This window comes from Scomber scombrus, chromosome 7 (genome assembly GCF_963691925.1).
Source record: "Scomber scombrus chromosome 7, fScoSco1.1, whole genome shotgun sequence".
NCBI classification, from domain to species: Eukaryota; Metazoa; Chordata; class Actinopteri; order Scombriformes; family Scombridae; genus Scomber; species Scomber scombrus.
Genome location: NC_084976.1, coordinates 10,145,166 through 10,161,614, shown reverse-complemented (window position 1 = coordinate 10,161,614; position 16,449 = coordinate 10,145,166). Strand labels below are relative to the sequence as shown.

Here is a 16,449-nt window from a genome sequence, read left to right as displayed (position 1 = left end):
TGAGAGCGACGGACACCTAACCCCTCACCCTGAAACCTGGCACCCATGGCTGACTGAAATAACAGGTGCGACAATGTTATGGTGCCAGAAATCCTACCCTGGCGCTGATATAAATATTGTCATCCTTTCCTGATGCCCAGCCTAACGCCGTGTTGGCGGTCTCACCCTGTTTTCCTGTGTCGAGTTTGGGCAGGAGTGTAGATTCCCAGTCCTGGCCTGCACTCAAGTCTGGAGGTTTCCAGATGCTGAAACCATAACCAGCACTAACTGTTTTGATTCCACTGCTGCTTAAAACACTATGATACTGAGAAGAATTTATGGGACAATCTGTATTTTATCATGCAAACACAGAGCGACTGCAGTTACCTATAATCTTATATCTTATAGATAATGGTCATCAAATGTAGAAACAGCAACTATTTTTAGAAATGGTCTCCTCTATATATGTTTTAAGACATATAAAAATACTCTTCTTTGAATAATTATCTGTGACTAATATAGTGTTTCCACAGAAAAGTTTAATTATCTAGTTAGAAATTCTTAAAATGACATCTGCTCCTTCTCTCCTTACTGAAAAATCTAGGATCTATGAATATGCACATGTGTTTCCTCTCAAAAGTTAAACTACTGGATACAAGACACATTCCTTTCTCTATTTTCAGTGTGTGTGGAGCACTGGAGGATTCCTGCTTCCACATCACACTCATGTAAGCTGCACATTGGACAACAACTGGCTGCAAGACAGATTCAAGGTGAGCACTGAGAAAGGATCTCCCTTCAGCAGGTGAATATGAAAACATCTTGTTGGTGTCTTTGCACATACGTCATTCTGCACATTGCAGGCCAAACATTGAAGTGAAGTGACAATAAGCAAACCCATTTTTTGAGTGGCGGTGGAACTAAAATGATTGCTGTTATGTGATTATTGATGTGCCATTAAGCCTGCTGTGATGTTAATGACAGTGATGGTCAGCATGATTATTGTAAAGGACGATAATAATGAGACTAACCTGAGTACTTCTTTCCAGAACAATTTAATATCACCAGTAATACCAGTATAGTTATTACATAATTAAATATTTAATAAGCTTCCACATAAACATGAACATTATTTCAAACCATGAGCCACTCAACTGTACATCGTTTTATGTACTCATGATTTCCGTCCTGCTACACTACACTTTCTCAATACACCTTCAGTCAAGGAACTCATCAGTCTAAATGTCCACACACAGACACACAGCATCTGTTGGCGAAACGCATATTATCTGAATTGACCTGTCAAAACCACAGCAGATCCTCTCTACGGTTTTACGGTCAATTAGGAATTATTTTTGAGGTTTCGTGAGTTATTAATTAACTATTTTGAGTCATGTTGTGTATGTTTATGTTCGCACAATTGTGCGATAGTTTCAAATATATAGTATATATTTATTTCGTCATTGAATGGTGTACATTGGTGTTTGTTGCTGCAGGCATGTCCTGGTTGCTGCTGCTGTGGAAAAGTGTTCGTTGGCACACAGGTGTTTCCTGGATCCCTGCTCTCCAGCTCCACTGACCACCCTGAACTACACACAGGAAACCTTCAGGCCCTTGAGAGCCTCTGGCACCTGCCAACCTGCCATTCTTCCTGCCCTGAAATAGACCCTTACTGGCACTTATCTGATCTGATCTCTCTCTCTCTCTCTCTCTCTCTGTATGTGTGTGTGTGTGTGTGTGTGTGTGTGTGTGTGTGTGTGTGTGTGTGTGTGTGTGTGTGTGTGTTTTCTTATCTTGGTCAGTTGGCATACAGCCATGCTGACTGCAGCGCATTCCCTGACTTCCTGTGGAGCCTCAGACAGCTGCATATTGATCAGTACATAGATGCATCCCATTAGAGGCCACATACACACTCACACACACACACACACACACACACACACACACACACACACACACACACACACACACACACACACACACACACACACACACACACACACACACACACACACACACACACAGACATGCAGCAACATTTGTGCATGTGAGTAGAGTAATGTGTGCATTTATTTGTCTTTCTCTCTCCCATTAGCCAGGTAGCAATTTCAGACAGGCTTCCATTATCAGCTGGAGTCTGCAGCTGCATCACTGATATCCGGGCGGATCATAAAACAGCAGGGCTGACTTTAATCAAAATGACTGGAGGGGCAGAGCAGATGATGAATGGAAGTGGACAGGCAATGTTAGGGACTGGATTGAAAATAAACACTCATGAGGGAGGAAGGAACATTCTGGACGAGCTGCCAGCCCTTCACACATTAACAAAGCTTAAGACTGACAATCACTTGCACTCACATGCGGGTGACTTGACTACTATGTATGCAAATTCCACTAAGCCATGTCCTTCCAGGTGCTGCATTTCACAGAATGATATTTAGAGACAGGTTGCAGGCTAGCTGACCTAGCTGGATGTGCTGTACAGAGCAAGGAGAGTCAGCGTGTCTGGAATGCTTGCCTGGGAAGAGTCCCACCGACCTTTTTGAATTCCTTCCCCACTTTTAAATAGATCGGAGAGGTGCAGACTTTAAAACAGAATTGGCTCTGTAGCAGTGTTTGGATGCAGTGCACTGTATCCTTGTTGACGACCTTTTGCATTTGTGGTACAGTCATGGAGGAGTCTGAAAAAGCCACTTATTTATGGAAAAATACACTTTATCGATCACTAGCTACACACACATATTATCACATTTGATACAATAATGATACTGTGTCTTAAATAGCTTATAAATACTATTAATACACTTTAAAGGGTATGTGTTGAAAATCTGGGAACTCCATTGAATGTGATTGTGAAACCGTATGCTTCCAAGATAAACTTAATACAGATGTTAGATCAGTGATGGTTATTGGTTATTGGTAGGAGTCACAATAGTCAAATCCCCTTCAAATGTGCTCACATGCTCACTTCTACAAATCTACAATTGGTGTCAGACCTTGGATCAACATGTCTCTGCAATCCTTAGTAATCTAAGTGAAGCAGAAAGGTATTACTGGTTCCTCAGTTGGTTTTCAAAGAGATGTTCATTGCTGTGGATAGAAGTGAAAGATTTATGCTCCAAGTAGCCATAGGTCAGACCACGTGACAGAAAGTCCCAGTAACCTCCCTCTGCTTTTGGCACATATCACCCTTCTTTTTCCTGCACCATCTCTTGGTCGTTATATAGGCATCTTCTTACTGTTTGTTTGTCTCTCTGTCTCATCATAACATTGATTTCTCATTTGACCTTCCATCTGTCTCCTACACTGAGTTAAAGCACAGACCTCAATATTTACGTTTACTGGTGCTTTAGACAAATTATCTACATAATGCGCCCACAGGTCAGCAGCAGTTTATGACTCTGTTTGCACAGTACTATGATCCCAGAGCATTTCACACTTTTTACTGCCCCTCAGAAAGGTGGTTGTCCCTCTTGGTATGATATTACATGTTACTAGGAGGAGTAGACCATTCTTCAAACTAGGGACACTTCTTCTAAAGATGTTTTTTTCTTTTGTCTTATCGTCAAATTTGTACTGTTCCAGCACGGGAGAACATAACCCTAATCTTAACCTCTTCCATTATTCCAAAGCTCCTTGTTTAATACCACTGAAATATTATCATCCCTTTCATCTGAATATGTACACAGTTTTGAACGTTTGACTTGGCAAGACATGAAACCAAATCTCAGAGCAGTTGCTTGACAAGATGCTGTCACAGTGTTAGACCTGGAGGTGTCCAAGCAGAGCATTGCCTTTTAGATTCAGCCAGCACACTGGTGTCCAACACACTGGTGTTACAAAGCTCCAATCACACACACACACACACACACACACACACACACACACACACACACACACACACACACACACACACACACACACACACACACACACACACACACACACACATTTCTTTCTTTTTTTTCTTTTTCTTTTTTACTGTTTTACCATCACAAGTTCACAGTATAATAGTCCATGTTAATATTACAGCTTCCTGGGCCAGCACTGTGTTATATCTTGTAGATGTTATTTGAGGCCTCCTGTCAATACTACTGAATAAGGACATGTCTGTAGCACCAGTTTCTTCAGTATGCTGTGTTTACAGTGTTATGACAGACAAAGAGCAGATCTCTCTGTGCAGTGCATGGGTCTAGAATAACTTACACGACATTGCAGTCCATGTTATGGCTTTAGGGTGCTGTGTAAATGTGTAGCCCAATCTAACAATTACACAATTAATGCATATTTCCCCCCTCTTTTTATGAAGTGATAGTGTACAAATGAATCCTAGCCTGGCAGTGTTATTCCGCCCCTCTGTGGGGAGAATGAAGAACTACATTTGTGTTTTGCTGCCGTGGTTTTGGTAACGCTCTTGTTTCCGGGGGGAAGGATTTCACAGGAACACCACTCGACTCTCAAGGTTGGTATTTGCGTTTTTGTTGCTAAATGTTTTATAATTGTGGTGAGTAAAAGTTTGTTAACGAAATATATTCATTTTGTGTGCAGCTCGTATGTATGTATACGTGATGCCGTTAGAAAAGGAGCTTTAAAAGTTTGTAAAATCATTCAAAACTTTGATGCAGTAAAGTAAACATTAAACGAACTGTGGATGTTTAATATTAAAATAAGCAGTGTGCTGTAGCTGTAAAACTAGTCTCATATCCTGTTTGTTAGCATTAGCAGCATATTCTAGTGATTTAGTTTTTAGCCAATAAAACGGCATATTTGAATGTGAATGTAAGCTAAATTTCTAAATGGCAGCTTTACTCTTACAGCCAGTAATACAGTATTCACACACTAAATATCCTCCTTCAGCTGCTGTTGGGAAACCCAGCTGTCATTCTCACTGTGCATTATTAAAAAAACAACAACCACACACACACACAAACACACACACACACACACACACACACACACACACACACACACACACACACACACACACACACACACACACACACACACACACACACACACACACACACACACACACATACACAGGTGTTTTTAATTGCCCTGGCTTATTAGACCTCCAGTCAGTTTGAACATGCTGGGAATTACATGGTGTCGCAAACTCAATGTAGATTGTAAATGATCCTAATTGTCCTAACTGGTGTAATTAATCCAATAGGAGAGGAGGGCTGTCAGTCAAGTTCAGTTTGCTGATTATGAAAATGTTGTGAGTGAAAATGTTGACTATGAGTGTGTAGGGGCTTTAGCAGTCCTGTTCATAACATTTATAAGCTACATAAATGCTTGCTGTAGTTGGCACATAGTAGTAGTTGGAACTTAAGACAAACTTGGTAGTTGTTACATTACATAAATTGTGTACAAACACATCACAGTAGCACAGCCAATGGAGTACATACTTTGTATCTTAATAGGGCTTTTTTCACAGTAGCGAACATGCATTTCATAGTAGGGGAAGCACACGTGCAAACAGTAAAAATGACAGCCGCTCACTGTCATGGTTTATGCAACACTTAAAGGAGCAACGTCCGACTATAAGTCAACATGTCTGTCCAACATGAGCATGTTAAACTCTGTTGAATTTAACAACATGCTAAAAGGCTGTTGTTTTGACGCCATCAGCGGGGTATCTTTTTAATAAAATGATGTGACTAAGTTACTGTAATTCCCTTCAGTGAAAGTATATATGAATACACTGTCCCATCTTCTTTCATCAGGATGGTTCTCTGTGCAGTGAGACGACATCTCCTGAGGAACAGTAGTAACGGTGGAGTCTGGGTCAGGTAAAAAGGCCTCGCCAGCATTGTTTATTTATCACCATGCTGGCAATGGTAAATGAAGTCATAAATAAAGGAGCATCCAGTCTACACAGTTGGACCCACAATATTTGTTCACAAATCGCAGACACAGACAAGTAAACACTTGTCTCAGGTGCTGACATTTATAAAATGCTATTATGTAAGTAATAACGTCTTTGATTCTGATGTATAACTACAGTGAGTCAGAATCAGAGATTTTTATGTTTTAGAAGTTTGTGGGAGTTGTTTGGTGTAATACCACCATCAGCCTGATTTATAGAGAAGTAAGGGAGTGTATTAATAGCATTCATCCTCCTCCTGTTGGTGAGTGCAAGTCTCACTCCCATTCAGTATACCATTTTTTCATACTACAGTTACACATATACTCATTCAGTTTGATCGGTACTGGTGTATCAATTAGCTTTAAACCACGCTTTTACAAAGTTTGTTATAGGTTAAATCAAACATCATTAAGTTAATTTTCTGTATAAATCTAAATCTTTCTAAACATCTGTGAGAGTTAGATTTGTGTACTGGTTGACAGTGATTGACTGAATTAAAAAAACCTGTATAAATATTTTTCCTCTCAGACTGCTGCAGAGACAGAGCAGTGGCTGTGTTTACTCCAGCATCCATGGCTTCAACCAGGAGGAGATCACAGAGAAGCTACAGGCCTTTGCAGGAGGCTCCATCGATCTGCATAAACAGGAGTCTGGCATCGCCGTGCTCACCGTCAACAACCCCTCCCGCATGAACGCCTTCTCCGGTAAGTTGACTCCAACACAAATCATTTTCAAACTAACTAGTGTGAAATTAAATTAAGTGTGACAGAGTTCTACTTTCCTCCCAGGCAGTATGATGGTGGATCTGGAGGAGAAGGTGAGCCAACTGGAGAACTGGACAGATGGCAAAGGACTCATTGTTCAGGGTGCTGCTGGTACTTTCTGCTCTGGGTCAGACCTCAACGCTGTCAGAGCAATATCTAACCCACAGGTAGGAGAAGCAGAGTTCAACATTTCCAGCATCTCTGGTGCCTTTGCCTACCTATATCTTTGTTCATCTGCTTGTTTTGATTCCTGGAATTTAACACCTGGTGATCTCTAATTGGTTTGTGTTTCTCCTTTTAGGATGGGATGAAGATGTGTATGTTCATGCAGAATACTCTTACAAGACTACTAAGGTAAGAGCTTTCATTTTTCCCTTGCATTACTCTGCTAAATGTCTATGCAGAAGCCGGTCTGAGCTAAACGAAGTTGAGTTGGGCTGTTATGTAATGTGCACTACAGTATACTGACAGACTTGTTTTCTCAGTGCAGACTGCCTTTGATCTCTGTAGCTCTGGTGGAGGGGAGAGCTCTGGGAGGGGGTGCAGAACTTACCACTGCCTGTGATTTCAGGTAATGTTTTTACATAAGTAAATGTAAGAGAGACATACTTTTCTCTTTGAATATCAGGTTCTTTTTTGCACAGATATATAATATCTTGCTCAAAATCTTTGTCTCTTATAGATTAATGGCTTCTGGTAGCGTTATCCAGTTTGTCCACAAATACATGGGTCTGGTTCCAGGCTGGGGCGGCGCCGCACGACTTGTCCGCATTGTCGGAAGCCAGAATTCACTCAAGTTGCTTGGTGGCGCTCTTAAAGTAGACCCTGATTTTGGCCTACAGATTGGACTGGCAGATGGAGTCCTAACGGCCCCTCAGGTGAAGGAAGAAGCAGGGATTCTCCTACAGCAGGCTGAAAACTGGCTCAGTCACTATACAAAGGGGCCTGCCCCAGTGATCCAGGCTGTGAAGCAGGTAGTATTGTCGGGGAAAGAGCTCCCTCTGGCAGAGGCTATGAGGACTGAGAAGGATGTGTTTGGCACAGTATGGGGTGGTCCGGCTAACCTGCAGGCACTGGCCAAAAATTCCAAACACAAATGAGCTAGCCCAAGGTTTCCAAAAGTGTCTGTTTTGTGTTTTCAGATCTGAGAATCTCAGATCAGCATGGGATCATTTGAAATATCCTGTACGGTTCAAAAATGTGTGGAAGGTGCCACACAGAGAATAGCCCAATATCACAAGTCACAAATTTGCCTTAAGGGGCTTTACAATCTGTACAGCAACACAACATCTTCTGACCTCAGACCCTCGATTTGAATAAGGAAGAACCCCTTTAAGAAGGAAAGAGGGTGCAGAGATTCCACCAAACCGCAACACCTGGAAGGCACCTATTCCATCATAAACATTAACCCCATCTGCAGTCTTCTGTTCACAAAAATGTATAAAGGAAATTATCAACTGACCTAAAAAAATTATGTTGGTTGGTTCATTAATATTATTTAGTACAGTGTACTGTGTATTGCTTAAATGATTTTCTCTTATATACACATCTTCTAATATCTAGTCTAGTAAAGGAGTGAATATGCTGTTCCATTTTTCCATGTTATTATATTTACAGTATGGATAAAATCAAGGACCCTAAAGAACTACAGCCCCCATTGTCTAAATCCCCTCTGTCCTCATCACACAAATGAACGCTGTCTTTCCTCCATGTCCACTGAAAATGTGATTATGGTAATGATTAGATCATGCCAGGCTGAGTCTAACTGAGGCTGCCAGATAACAGCAGCGTTCAGATACAATTAGTATCTGTCTGCAGGATTGAAAGTAATACTGCTGCATTTCCATGCTCTTTACCACTGTTTTTCTGGCTAATTCAGCTGAGCCTCCAGATTTCTCAGTGTTCGTGATGTGTTACTGAGGCCTTGAAGATCTGCTCTCTCTGTTTCTGTTCTAAAGAGAGATTATCAGCTGTAGGTAAGAGCATTATCTGGCTGGTTTTCTGTCTCTCATCCATGCTGCAGTACTGAGCTGAAAAATGCATCCAGAATATTTGTAAGACTTCAAACCGATTTATAGCTCATTTGTTATTGCATTCTCATACATTTAAAATGAGTTCATACAGTCAATGAGGCTTTGCAAAAACACAAATACGAACTGACAGAAATGGTTAGAACGGACAGTTCCCCCAAGGATACCAGGCCTTTATCTCCTGTTTGCCTTCCAGAGGTCGTATGTTTCCTGGCAAGACACCCAGCTGGAGCTCTAATAGCTACTGTGGTCAGAATACCAAATAACTGTAAGGTGAGCCAAGAGATTCAAGAGGCCTCTTATGGTTGTGATGAGCAGAACATCAATATTTGGTATATATGGTCCAAAGTCAGTATTTTGCATCAGTAAACATGTTTTTTTAATCTCATTTTATTAGGTAAACCACAATGATTGACATTTTTGGTCCATGCATCATAACTTTGATCCAAGACCTAATTTGAAAGCGGTTATGAAAAGAAAAGATACTCACTACTTTTGCCCCTCTTGAGCAGTTTTATTTTTCTTCTAAGAACAAAACAGGTGGTGTGTGGTGAAATGGAATAAAATCTTACTTACAATGGACCCATTGATGGCCCCTCTTACATAACACTGACTCAAGACAGATATATTTTGAGGGGGAAAAAAGTCACCCAGTCATGAGAAGCCAAAGAAAAATACACTAATATTTAAAGACAACAGGACAAAAAGCAGATCCTTGTAGGATGATGAAATGACAATTTATTCTTAAATTACAAACAATGTAACAAAACAAAAGAAAGTTGCCAAGCAAAAACTGTTACACAAACTGTATTCTTCAGAATGGAGAGTCTAATAGTGAGCTGATGATATAAGCACGTAAGAAATAGAAAAAGAAGAACTTGAAATTTCTGCAGGGTGGCCACTAGCGATGGCATGTTCTTGTTCTCTTACTGCCTTGGACATCACACGTAAGATAGGATTTACAACCATAAGAAACGCAAAACAAACACAAAATAAAAACATTTACTGAAACTAAACCCCAAGATATCAATTCTCAACATCCTGCTGACCAGTAGTGTTGAAATAACTCTCTCTTCGAACATGCACAAATCACAACATTTTAGCGACACACCAATTGAGAATACTTTGATCAGGTACAATACTGATGAGGCATCAGACACCTCAACGGCTTTAAAAATGAAAACACTGATAATTCACATTAAAATTCCAATTATTTCAAGCTGAGAAAAGTCTTTAATAGAGAATTTTATATGTAATTTATTTATGCACATTCATTTAAAATCAGGTTTCTTAATCTCTTCAGAATTAACTGAAATGAAATCTAAGACAACCCTGGTTAGGCAGCCAAATAATCCTGCACGCTCTCGAGTTACATTAATATGCTGGAAAACATTAAGCATGAATTAGCACTCCTGTTTCTTCTCTGAATGAGGATAAACATCCCAAAGATTTTCTTAAACCAAACAATCTGTTTCAAAATGACAAAAGTTACGTTTCAGAATTTTGAAGGAAAGGCTTCATACACTTAAATCTGAAGCAACAAAACTACACAGGGTGGAAGCTGGGAACAAGTTATCAAGGAATTAATTCTTTGTAAGAATAATCAGATGAGCTCTAAGAAGGTCATTCCTGCGTGCTATGTTAGCTGAGAGAGTTAACGTGTAGATGATTAGAATGTATCCATTCATGATAATGATAATGACATTACAGTTCCATTGCTGGGAGTAGGATCCCCTTTCATGCTTTCTCTCACTTCATGTCACAGATCTGATTCGGATTCCCAGAGTTCTTTTGGGTACTGGGATCATACATTTAAACTAAAGGATACCTCGCCTCTGCAGAAGCAATTTGGCAAAACACTTTTACCTTTTAACTTCCACTTTTCTGATAAAGAACAGACAGCCTGCAACCAAACCGCTCAAGGTCTGTTACACCTACCTCACATGATGTGCTGGATAGACAATTATGAATCTGAGATCCCGTGGCTCACAACAACATGCTGTATCCATCTGACTGCTGGCAAACAGCTCTAGTTCCTGTCTAGGTACCAGAACACTCAGTACTAGAACATGGAAACCAACATTAGCCCTACTAGCTGGTGACAAACAAGTCACTCATATACATCTGGATCACTGTGAGCCAAAAGGAGGCTGCTAAACCTAACCTGTGAACTGAAAAACTTGGTTATATTTGTTATTTAGTGTGTAATGCTTCATTTGTCTGGTACCAAGCAAACCACCCACATCCGATCTGTGACACAGTGAACGACAGCATAAAGTAAAGAATAAATTAACGGAATGGAACAAAGCCATTTGGTGAAGGAAAGGCTTCATTATGATGGTATCAATGATGGTGATGATGGTATCAATGACGACTTTACACTTCAGTCACTGTACACTGGCCATCAGGCATTCTGGACCTTCCAGTGCTACTGGATGAGGAAGAGGGAGAGGTGGACTCTGCGCCAGGGGGGGCTCTGTCCTCTGGGTTCAGTCTTTGCCTCCGTGGCCTACCCTCCCAAGGCTCCACGCGCTCTCCGTCTCCTCCTTCCTCTTCGTCCTCCTCTTCCTCATCATCGCTCCAGTCTCCAGAGCCAGACTCGTCCACAGAGGTGTGAGGGTCAGAGGACCTGGAGGGTGAAGCCGCCTCCTCCTCGTCTTCTTCTTCTCCTTCGCCAGCCTCAGACCGCTCATGGGAGGGAGTGGGCCTGGGGCTGATTTGCAGCTGTGCAAGAGCATCCTCCAGAGAGGGGCTGCTGCTGCTGCTGCCCGGCTGACCGCCCAAGGAAGTGGGTGGTCTGGTAGTTGCTGAAGGGGCTGTAACAGTAGAGGAGATACCTGTAACCTGCTGTTGTACACCTGCTACTGTGGTATCAGCCCCATCAGCTGAGTTTTCTCGACCTGCTGCTCCTATTGCCCCAGTGCCACCCTCAGTGTCCAAACGCAGTCCCGCCACTCCCTTCTTGGGGATATCCAAAACGTCCCTCTTCATCTTGCGTCTACGACCGTGCTCGTTGCGCCTGTACTGCACCATGTTCTCCAAGTCGGCTACATACAAAAACCCAGCAATCAGCATTTCAGCTGTCTTCTTGCCCTTGGAGAAAGCGTCCTCCAGCTCGCGGCTGGTTCGCTCATCATACTGCCACCAACCGTTACGGCCCTCGTAGTACCAGGCGTGATCACTTGCTGCCCCACCCCGACCGCCTGCCGATGCTTTCAGCTCCTCCGGAGAGAGAAGGGTTGGCCTTTCCAGGAAGTCATCCGGTACTTCCTGTCTACAGAGCGCACAGCGTTTGCTCTGCCAGGATGCTCCCTTCACACACAGGAAACAGAAGACGTGATGGCATGGCAGTTGGACTGGGTGGACGCAGCTCTGCAGACAGATGGCACACTCCGGTACAGGCAGGGCTGGGGATGAGTTGCTGGAGCTGGAACATGATGATTCTGCACTGTTCCCACTTCCACCACCACTGTTGCCGCCCTTCTTACTGGTGGGAAGCGAGCTAACAGAGTGGTCTACCTCCCCACAACTAGCCATCCTTAGGAAGTACTGAGGAAAGGGGACAATTGTAAGAAACAGTTTTAGTGGGCATGTTAGATCTTTTCTTCATTTAGCCATATTCATTTTTTGGAAAAAACCCCCCCAACATATATTCAAGATTATTATCATTATCATGGTTGTTGTTTTTTTAGGTCCACAAATTACTATTATTGAAAGGACTTTATTTTACTGCTGGTCACACTCAACTGCAAACTATCAATCAATCAAACTTTATTTATAAAGCACCTTTCATAGAAGTAAAATGCAGTTCAAAGGCTTTACAAGTGATTGACAAACACACACAATAGTAAACATGGATTTGAAGATAAATGCACACCAAAACAATTAAAAAGCAAAAGAGTTAATTGGTTAAGACAACAATAAAATACGGGCACTTAAGTTAATAAAATATATAAGATGAACTGCCGTCAGTAAATAGCAAACAACCCCAAGATGAGATCAAACTGAGAATTATTAATATTGAAGTAATACTTACTGGATGTAGCCTTAATGCTGATGTATCATTAGGAGTGCTGATGGACCCTCAAATTCTCCACTGCCAAAAGAAAAAGCGCAGTCCGTGAAAATGTTTTTCATTTATTCATAGTGTAAGCATTATTTGTCAACCAAACCGTATGTGACAAAACAAGTTACATTTGAAGCCTTGTGTTAAAAAAAGATTTGGATTACAAATTAACATTCATTCACTCAGCTATGACTGAAATGTAAGAGGTTACTTAAGTGTGACGAACAAAGGGCTGCTCTGTTAATTGTCTGACAACAAGCAGTGAACTGTGTCAGCGAACTGTACGAGGTCGTGCTTACCCAGCTGGTCTAATGACAGAGCCAGTGAGGAGCAGAGATAACCTTTCTAAAGTAAAAATCACAGCTGACGATGTAAATACCCACACTAATTTAACTGGGGACAGTCGGTTAACGTTAGTGGAGCTAATGTAAAATACATACAGCTACTCAAATACAATGGGTTTGTCGTCGTTACAAGCATAAACACGAGTCAAACAGCACAGAAGGATTTCTCGACTGACAAAACGATCATAACAATAAGACCTGCTGTAGCTAACGCTGTCAAGGCTGGGGCAGCACTTTGACTCCAGCAAATAGACGGAGTTCATCTGACACGGCGCTAGCTTATTTTAGCAGCGCGACATAAACAGAAAGGAACACCTTTTTTTTCTCACGACACAAGACAACGCAGCGACTACGTACCGTTAGATATCGCTGTGTTGCTCTGGTGTACAGTCACAATTCATGTAACGGCACTAATTTCCAATGCTAATTTTGCGTATTCCCGATGTTAACTGGCTTTTGTTTTCCTCGAAAAAAAGAAGCCGAGAGATAAAGACGTCGACGTAACAGTACGTGCTGACGCAGTTTGACGTCATTCACGCCCGACCCCTTTATGTTCGACGCATGACAGTTCACGAGTCTTCCTGTTCGCTTGTTGCTAGAGGACGTTGGTGTCACGCAGGAGAGGGGCTCTTCAGGTCGTTTTTTTATTGCCTGTAAATCAAGAAAAGAAGCAACAGAAACAAAATGTTTGCCCGTGCCGTGAAACCTACTGTGAGCCTCGCCCGCAGCTTGTCCACCTCGGCGCAGAACAACGCTAAGGTGGCGGTGCTTGGCGCGGCCGGCGGCATAGGCCAGCCGCTATCCCTGCTGCTCAAGAATAGCCCCCTGGTGAGTCACCTCTCCTTGTACGATATTGCCCACACCCCCGGGGTGGCTGCAGACCTCAGCCACATCGAGACAAGGGCCCATGTTACCGGCCACATGGGTCCCGACCAGCTCGATGCTGCACTGAAGGGCTGCGATGTCGTGGTGATCCCCGCCGGTGTGCCCAGAAAACCAGGTATGACCCGCGATGACCTCTTCAACACCAATGCCACCATTGTAGCCACCTTGGCCGATGCCTGCGCCCGATACTGCCCCGAAGCTATGATCTGCATTATCGCTAACCCTGTCAACTCCACCATTCCCATTACATCAGAGGTCATGAAGAAGCACGGAGTGTACAACCCCAACAAAGTGTTTGGTGTCACTACCCTGGACATTGTCAGAGCAAACACCTTCGTGGCAGATCTTAAAGGCCTTGACCCAGCTCGTGTCAATGTACCAGTCATTGGAGGTCACGCTGGGAAGACCATCATTCCCCTCATTTCCCAGTGCACCCCCAAAGTAGAGTTCCCAGCTGATCAGCTGGCCGCCCTGACCGCCAGGATCCAGGAGGCTGGCACAGAGGTCGTGAAGGCCAAGGCCGGAGCTGGATCTGCCACCCTGTCCATGGCCTATGCTGGTGCCCGCTTCGCCTTCTCAGTCCTGGATGCCATGAATGGAAAAGAGGGTGTGGTGGAGTGCGCCTATGTCAGGTCTGAGGAAACAGAGTGCAAGTATTTCTCTACACCTCTCCTTCTGGGGAAGAACGGCATTGAGAAGAACCTCGGACTGGGCAAGCTGTCTGCCTTCGAGGAGAAGCTGGTGGGTGATGCCATGGAAGAGCTGAAGGGTTCCATCAAGAAGGGCGAGAATTTCGTGGCTAACATGAAGTGAACAGTGGGCATGTAGGGAACTGAAAACAGCAACTGTAATTGCTAATTTGTTCTGTCTTAATTTAAAAGGCATCTGGGTAAATCTCAAGATCTGTCAGTGTTTCCTCTTTTTGTTTTTGTTTTAGCAGTGTGGTCATCTAAATTCAATGATCCAGATTTTGATCCTGATCCTATGTATTACCCTTTTACAAACATGGCTTTATCTTGCACATCTGTGATTTATGTACATAGTGTACTGTGACATTACTGTATTTTGCAAAGCTCAAACAAATTCATATATTTTCATGGATGATCTGTAATATTGGGGATTTCTCTGCAGAATGAATGAGGAGGAAATGCTGTCATCATGCCTGTCGATGCAAGTAGATGTTACTGATGAGCAAAATATTCACTCCATCAATAAACAGTTTAGCTTTAAAAGTGATTGTTTATTTCTTGTATTTCTTCGTAGCACACAGTTGATTTGGCATGGCAATGTACTACTGATCCAGTGACCTGATATTTGAGACCGCTGACACCTTCTATGAAACTGACTGAGCAGGTAAATCCAAATGAATGGAACCAGAGCTGCAACTTCTCATTAGTAGTAATTCGGGTTATTTTTTTTATTTTTTTTACAGTTAACTAATTTCTTTTTTGGTCTGTAAAAATATCAGGAAATGATGAAAAATGACAACCATTTTTTACTGAATGCGAAGGTCATTCTGACTTTGCGCATCCATCAGTTCTAAAGATAGGTTCAGTTTATCATCACACATCCCAAACAAAGCAGCACAGCCTGGAAACTATTGAGATGAAATGTGAAAATGTGGCATTTTTGCTTGAAAAGGTACTTAAAAGACTGATTATGAAAATCCTTGATTATTTTTAAATAAATATATAGACTAATCGATTCAGCTATCATCATCTAATGGTTTGAACATTTCTTTTTGACATACTCGACTTTGCACTGAGACTGGTGAGATATTCATTGCTCAATTGCATGCAAACTGATATTTGAGGTACATGGTATTTGTCATTAACCCTGTTCACACCTAGCATTAACACTGGTATCGGGTGATTCGATCACAAGTGGACGCGGCTAAACACATGAGTAAACAACCACCAAAACACATTGTTATCTAATCACTCTTGCTGAGGTGGTCTGGAATGAATTGGACCACATATCTTTTTGTATTGTAAATGCTAATGCGTCTTCAGCAAGGACATAAAATGTGTCATCAATGCAGGATGTGGACGTGATGGTTGTTTTAGTAAAAGCATGCCAGCGTTGAAAGAAATGTCAATGAGCACAGATGTTTGTGGTTTGAGTAATCTGAACAGTTTAATAGCTCATACATGTTTATTAATTCTAGAAACATTTTCTCAGCTCTTAGCTCTTTAGCCTACACTAAAATCAAATCTTTCACTTGTGTGTCATGATAACTATGTACAGGGCCCTTTGACCTTCTAGCAGAGGTGACGTAGGCAGCAACAAAATCTGGACACAAAGGTCAGCCTGAGGCACATGATAGAGACAGGTGTCAACGGCAGTGTGTCTTAGCTGTCCACTGTCCACCGAGACTCATGTTAATACCAGGTGTAAACAGGATCATAGTTCCTTATTGGATGAAAAAAACAAGCTAATGGATATTCCCTGTTGTTAACTTTGACTGAGGACTGCAGGTAGGTACTATAAAATAGCACGAGCACTAAAG

The 16,449-nt window shown here is 42.2% G+C and overlaps 3 protein-coding genes across 4 annotated transcripts; 2 read left to right on the top strand and 1 right to left on the bottom strand.

Annotated features, from left to right (window-relative positions):
- The first annotated feature begins 4,405 nt into the window (after positions 1-4,405).
- On the top strand, positions 4,406-8,248 carry echdc1 (enoyl CoA hydratase domain containing 1). 2 transcript variants are annotated; one of them, XM_062422165.1, is made up of 7 exons: positions 4,406-4,441; positions 5,709-5,774; positions 6,380-6,555; positions 6,640-6,782; positions 6,917-6,969; positions 7,106-7,186; positions 7,298-8,207. In XM_062422165.1, exons 2-7 carry the CDS (start codon positions 5,710-5,712, stop codon positions 7,713-7,715), a joined length of 936 nt encoding a protein of 311 aa, XP_062278149.1. In that variant the 5' UTR covers positions 4,406-4,441; position 5,709; the 3' UTR covers positions 7,716-8,207. The 2 variants fall into 2 exon arrangements, with proteins under 2 accessions (XP_062278149.1, XP_062278150.1); XM_062422166.1 differs by lacking the exons at positions 4,406-4,441; positions 5,709-5,774 and having other exon boundaries at positions 6,428-6,555; positions 6,644-6,782; positions 7,298-8,248.
- A 1,094-nt stretch (positions 8,249-9,342) lies between these two features.
- LOC133983180 (E3 ubiquitin-protein ligase rnf146-like) lies at positions 9,343-13,554 on the bottom strand. The gene is made up of 3 exons (XM_062422163.1): positions 13,413-13,554; positions 12,682-12,741; positions 9,343-12,194 (listed from the first exon to the last, which is right to left on the bottom strand). The coding sequence occupies exon 3, from the start codon at positions 12,180-12,182 to the stop codon at positions 11,022-11,024; it is 1,161 nt and encodes a 386-aa protein (XP_062278147.1). The 5' UTR covers positions 12,183-12,194; positions 12,682-12,741; positions 13,413-13,554; the 3' UTR covers positions 9,343-11,021.
- A 62-nt stretch (positions 13,555-13,616) lies between these two features.
- Positions 13,617-15,176, top strand: mdh2 (malate dehydrogenase 2, NAD (mitochondrial)). The gene has a single exon (XM_062422164.1). The coding sequence runs from the start codon at positions 13,740-13,742 to the stop codon at positions 14,751-14,753; it is 1,014 nt and encodes a 337-aa protein (XP_062278148.1). The 5' UTR covers positions 13,617-13,739; the 3' UTR covers positions 14,754-15,176.
- Positions 15,177-16,449: the final 1,273 nt, after the last annotated feature.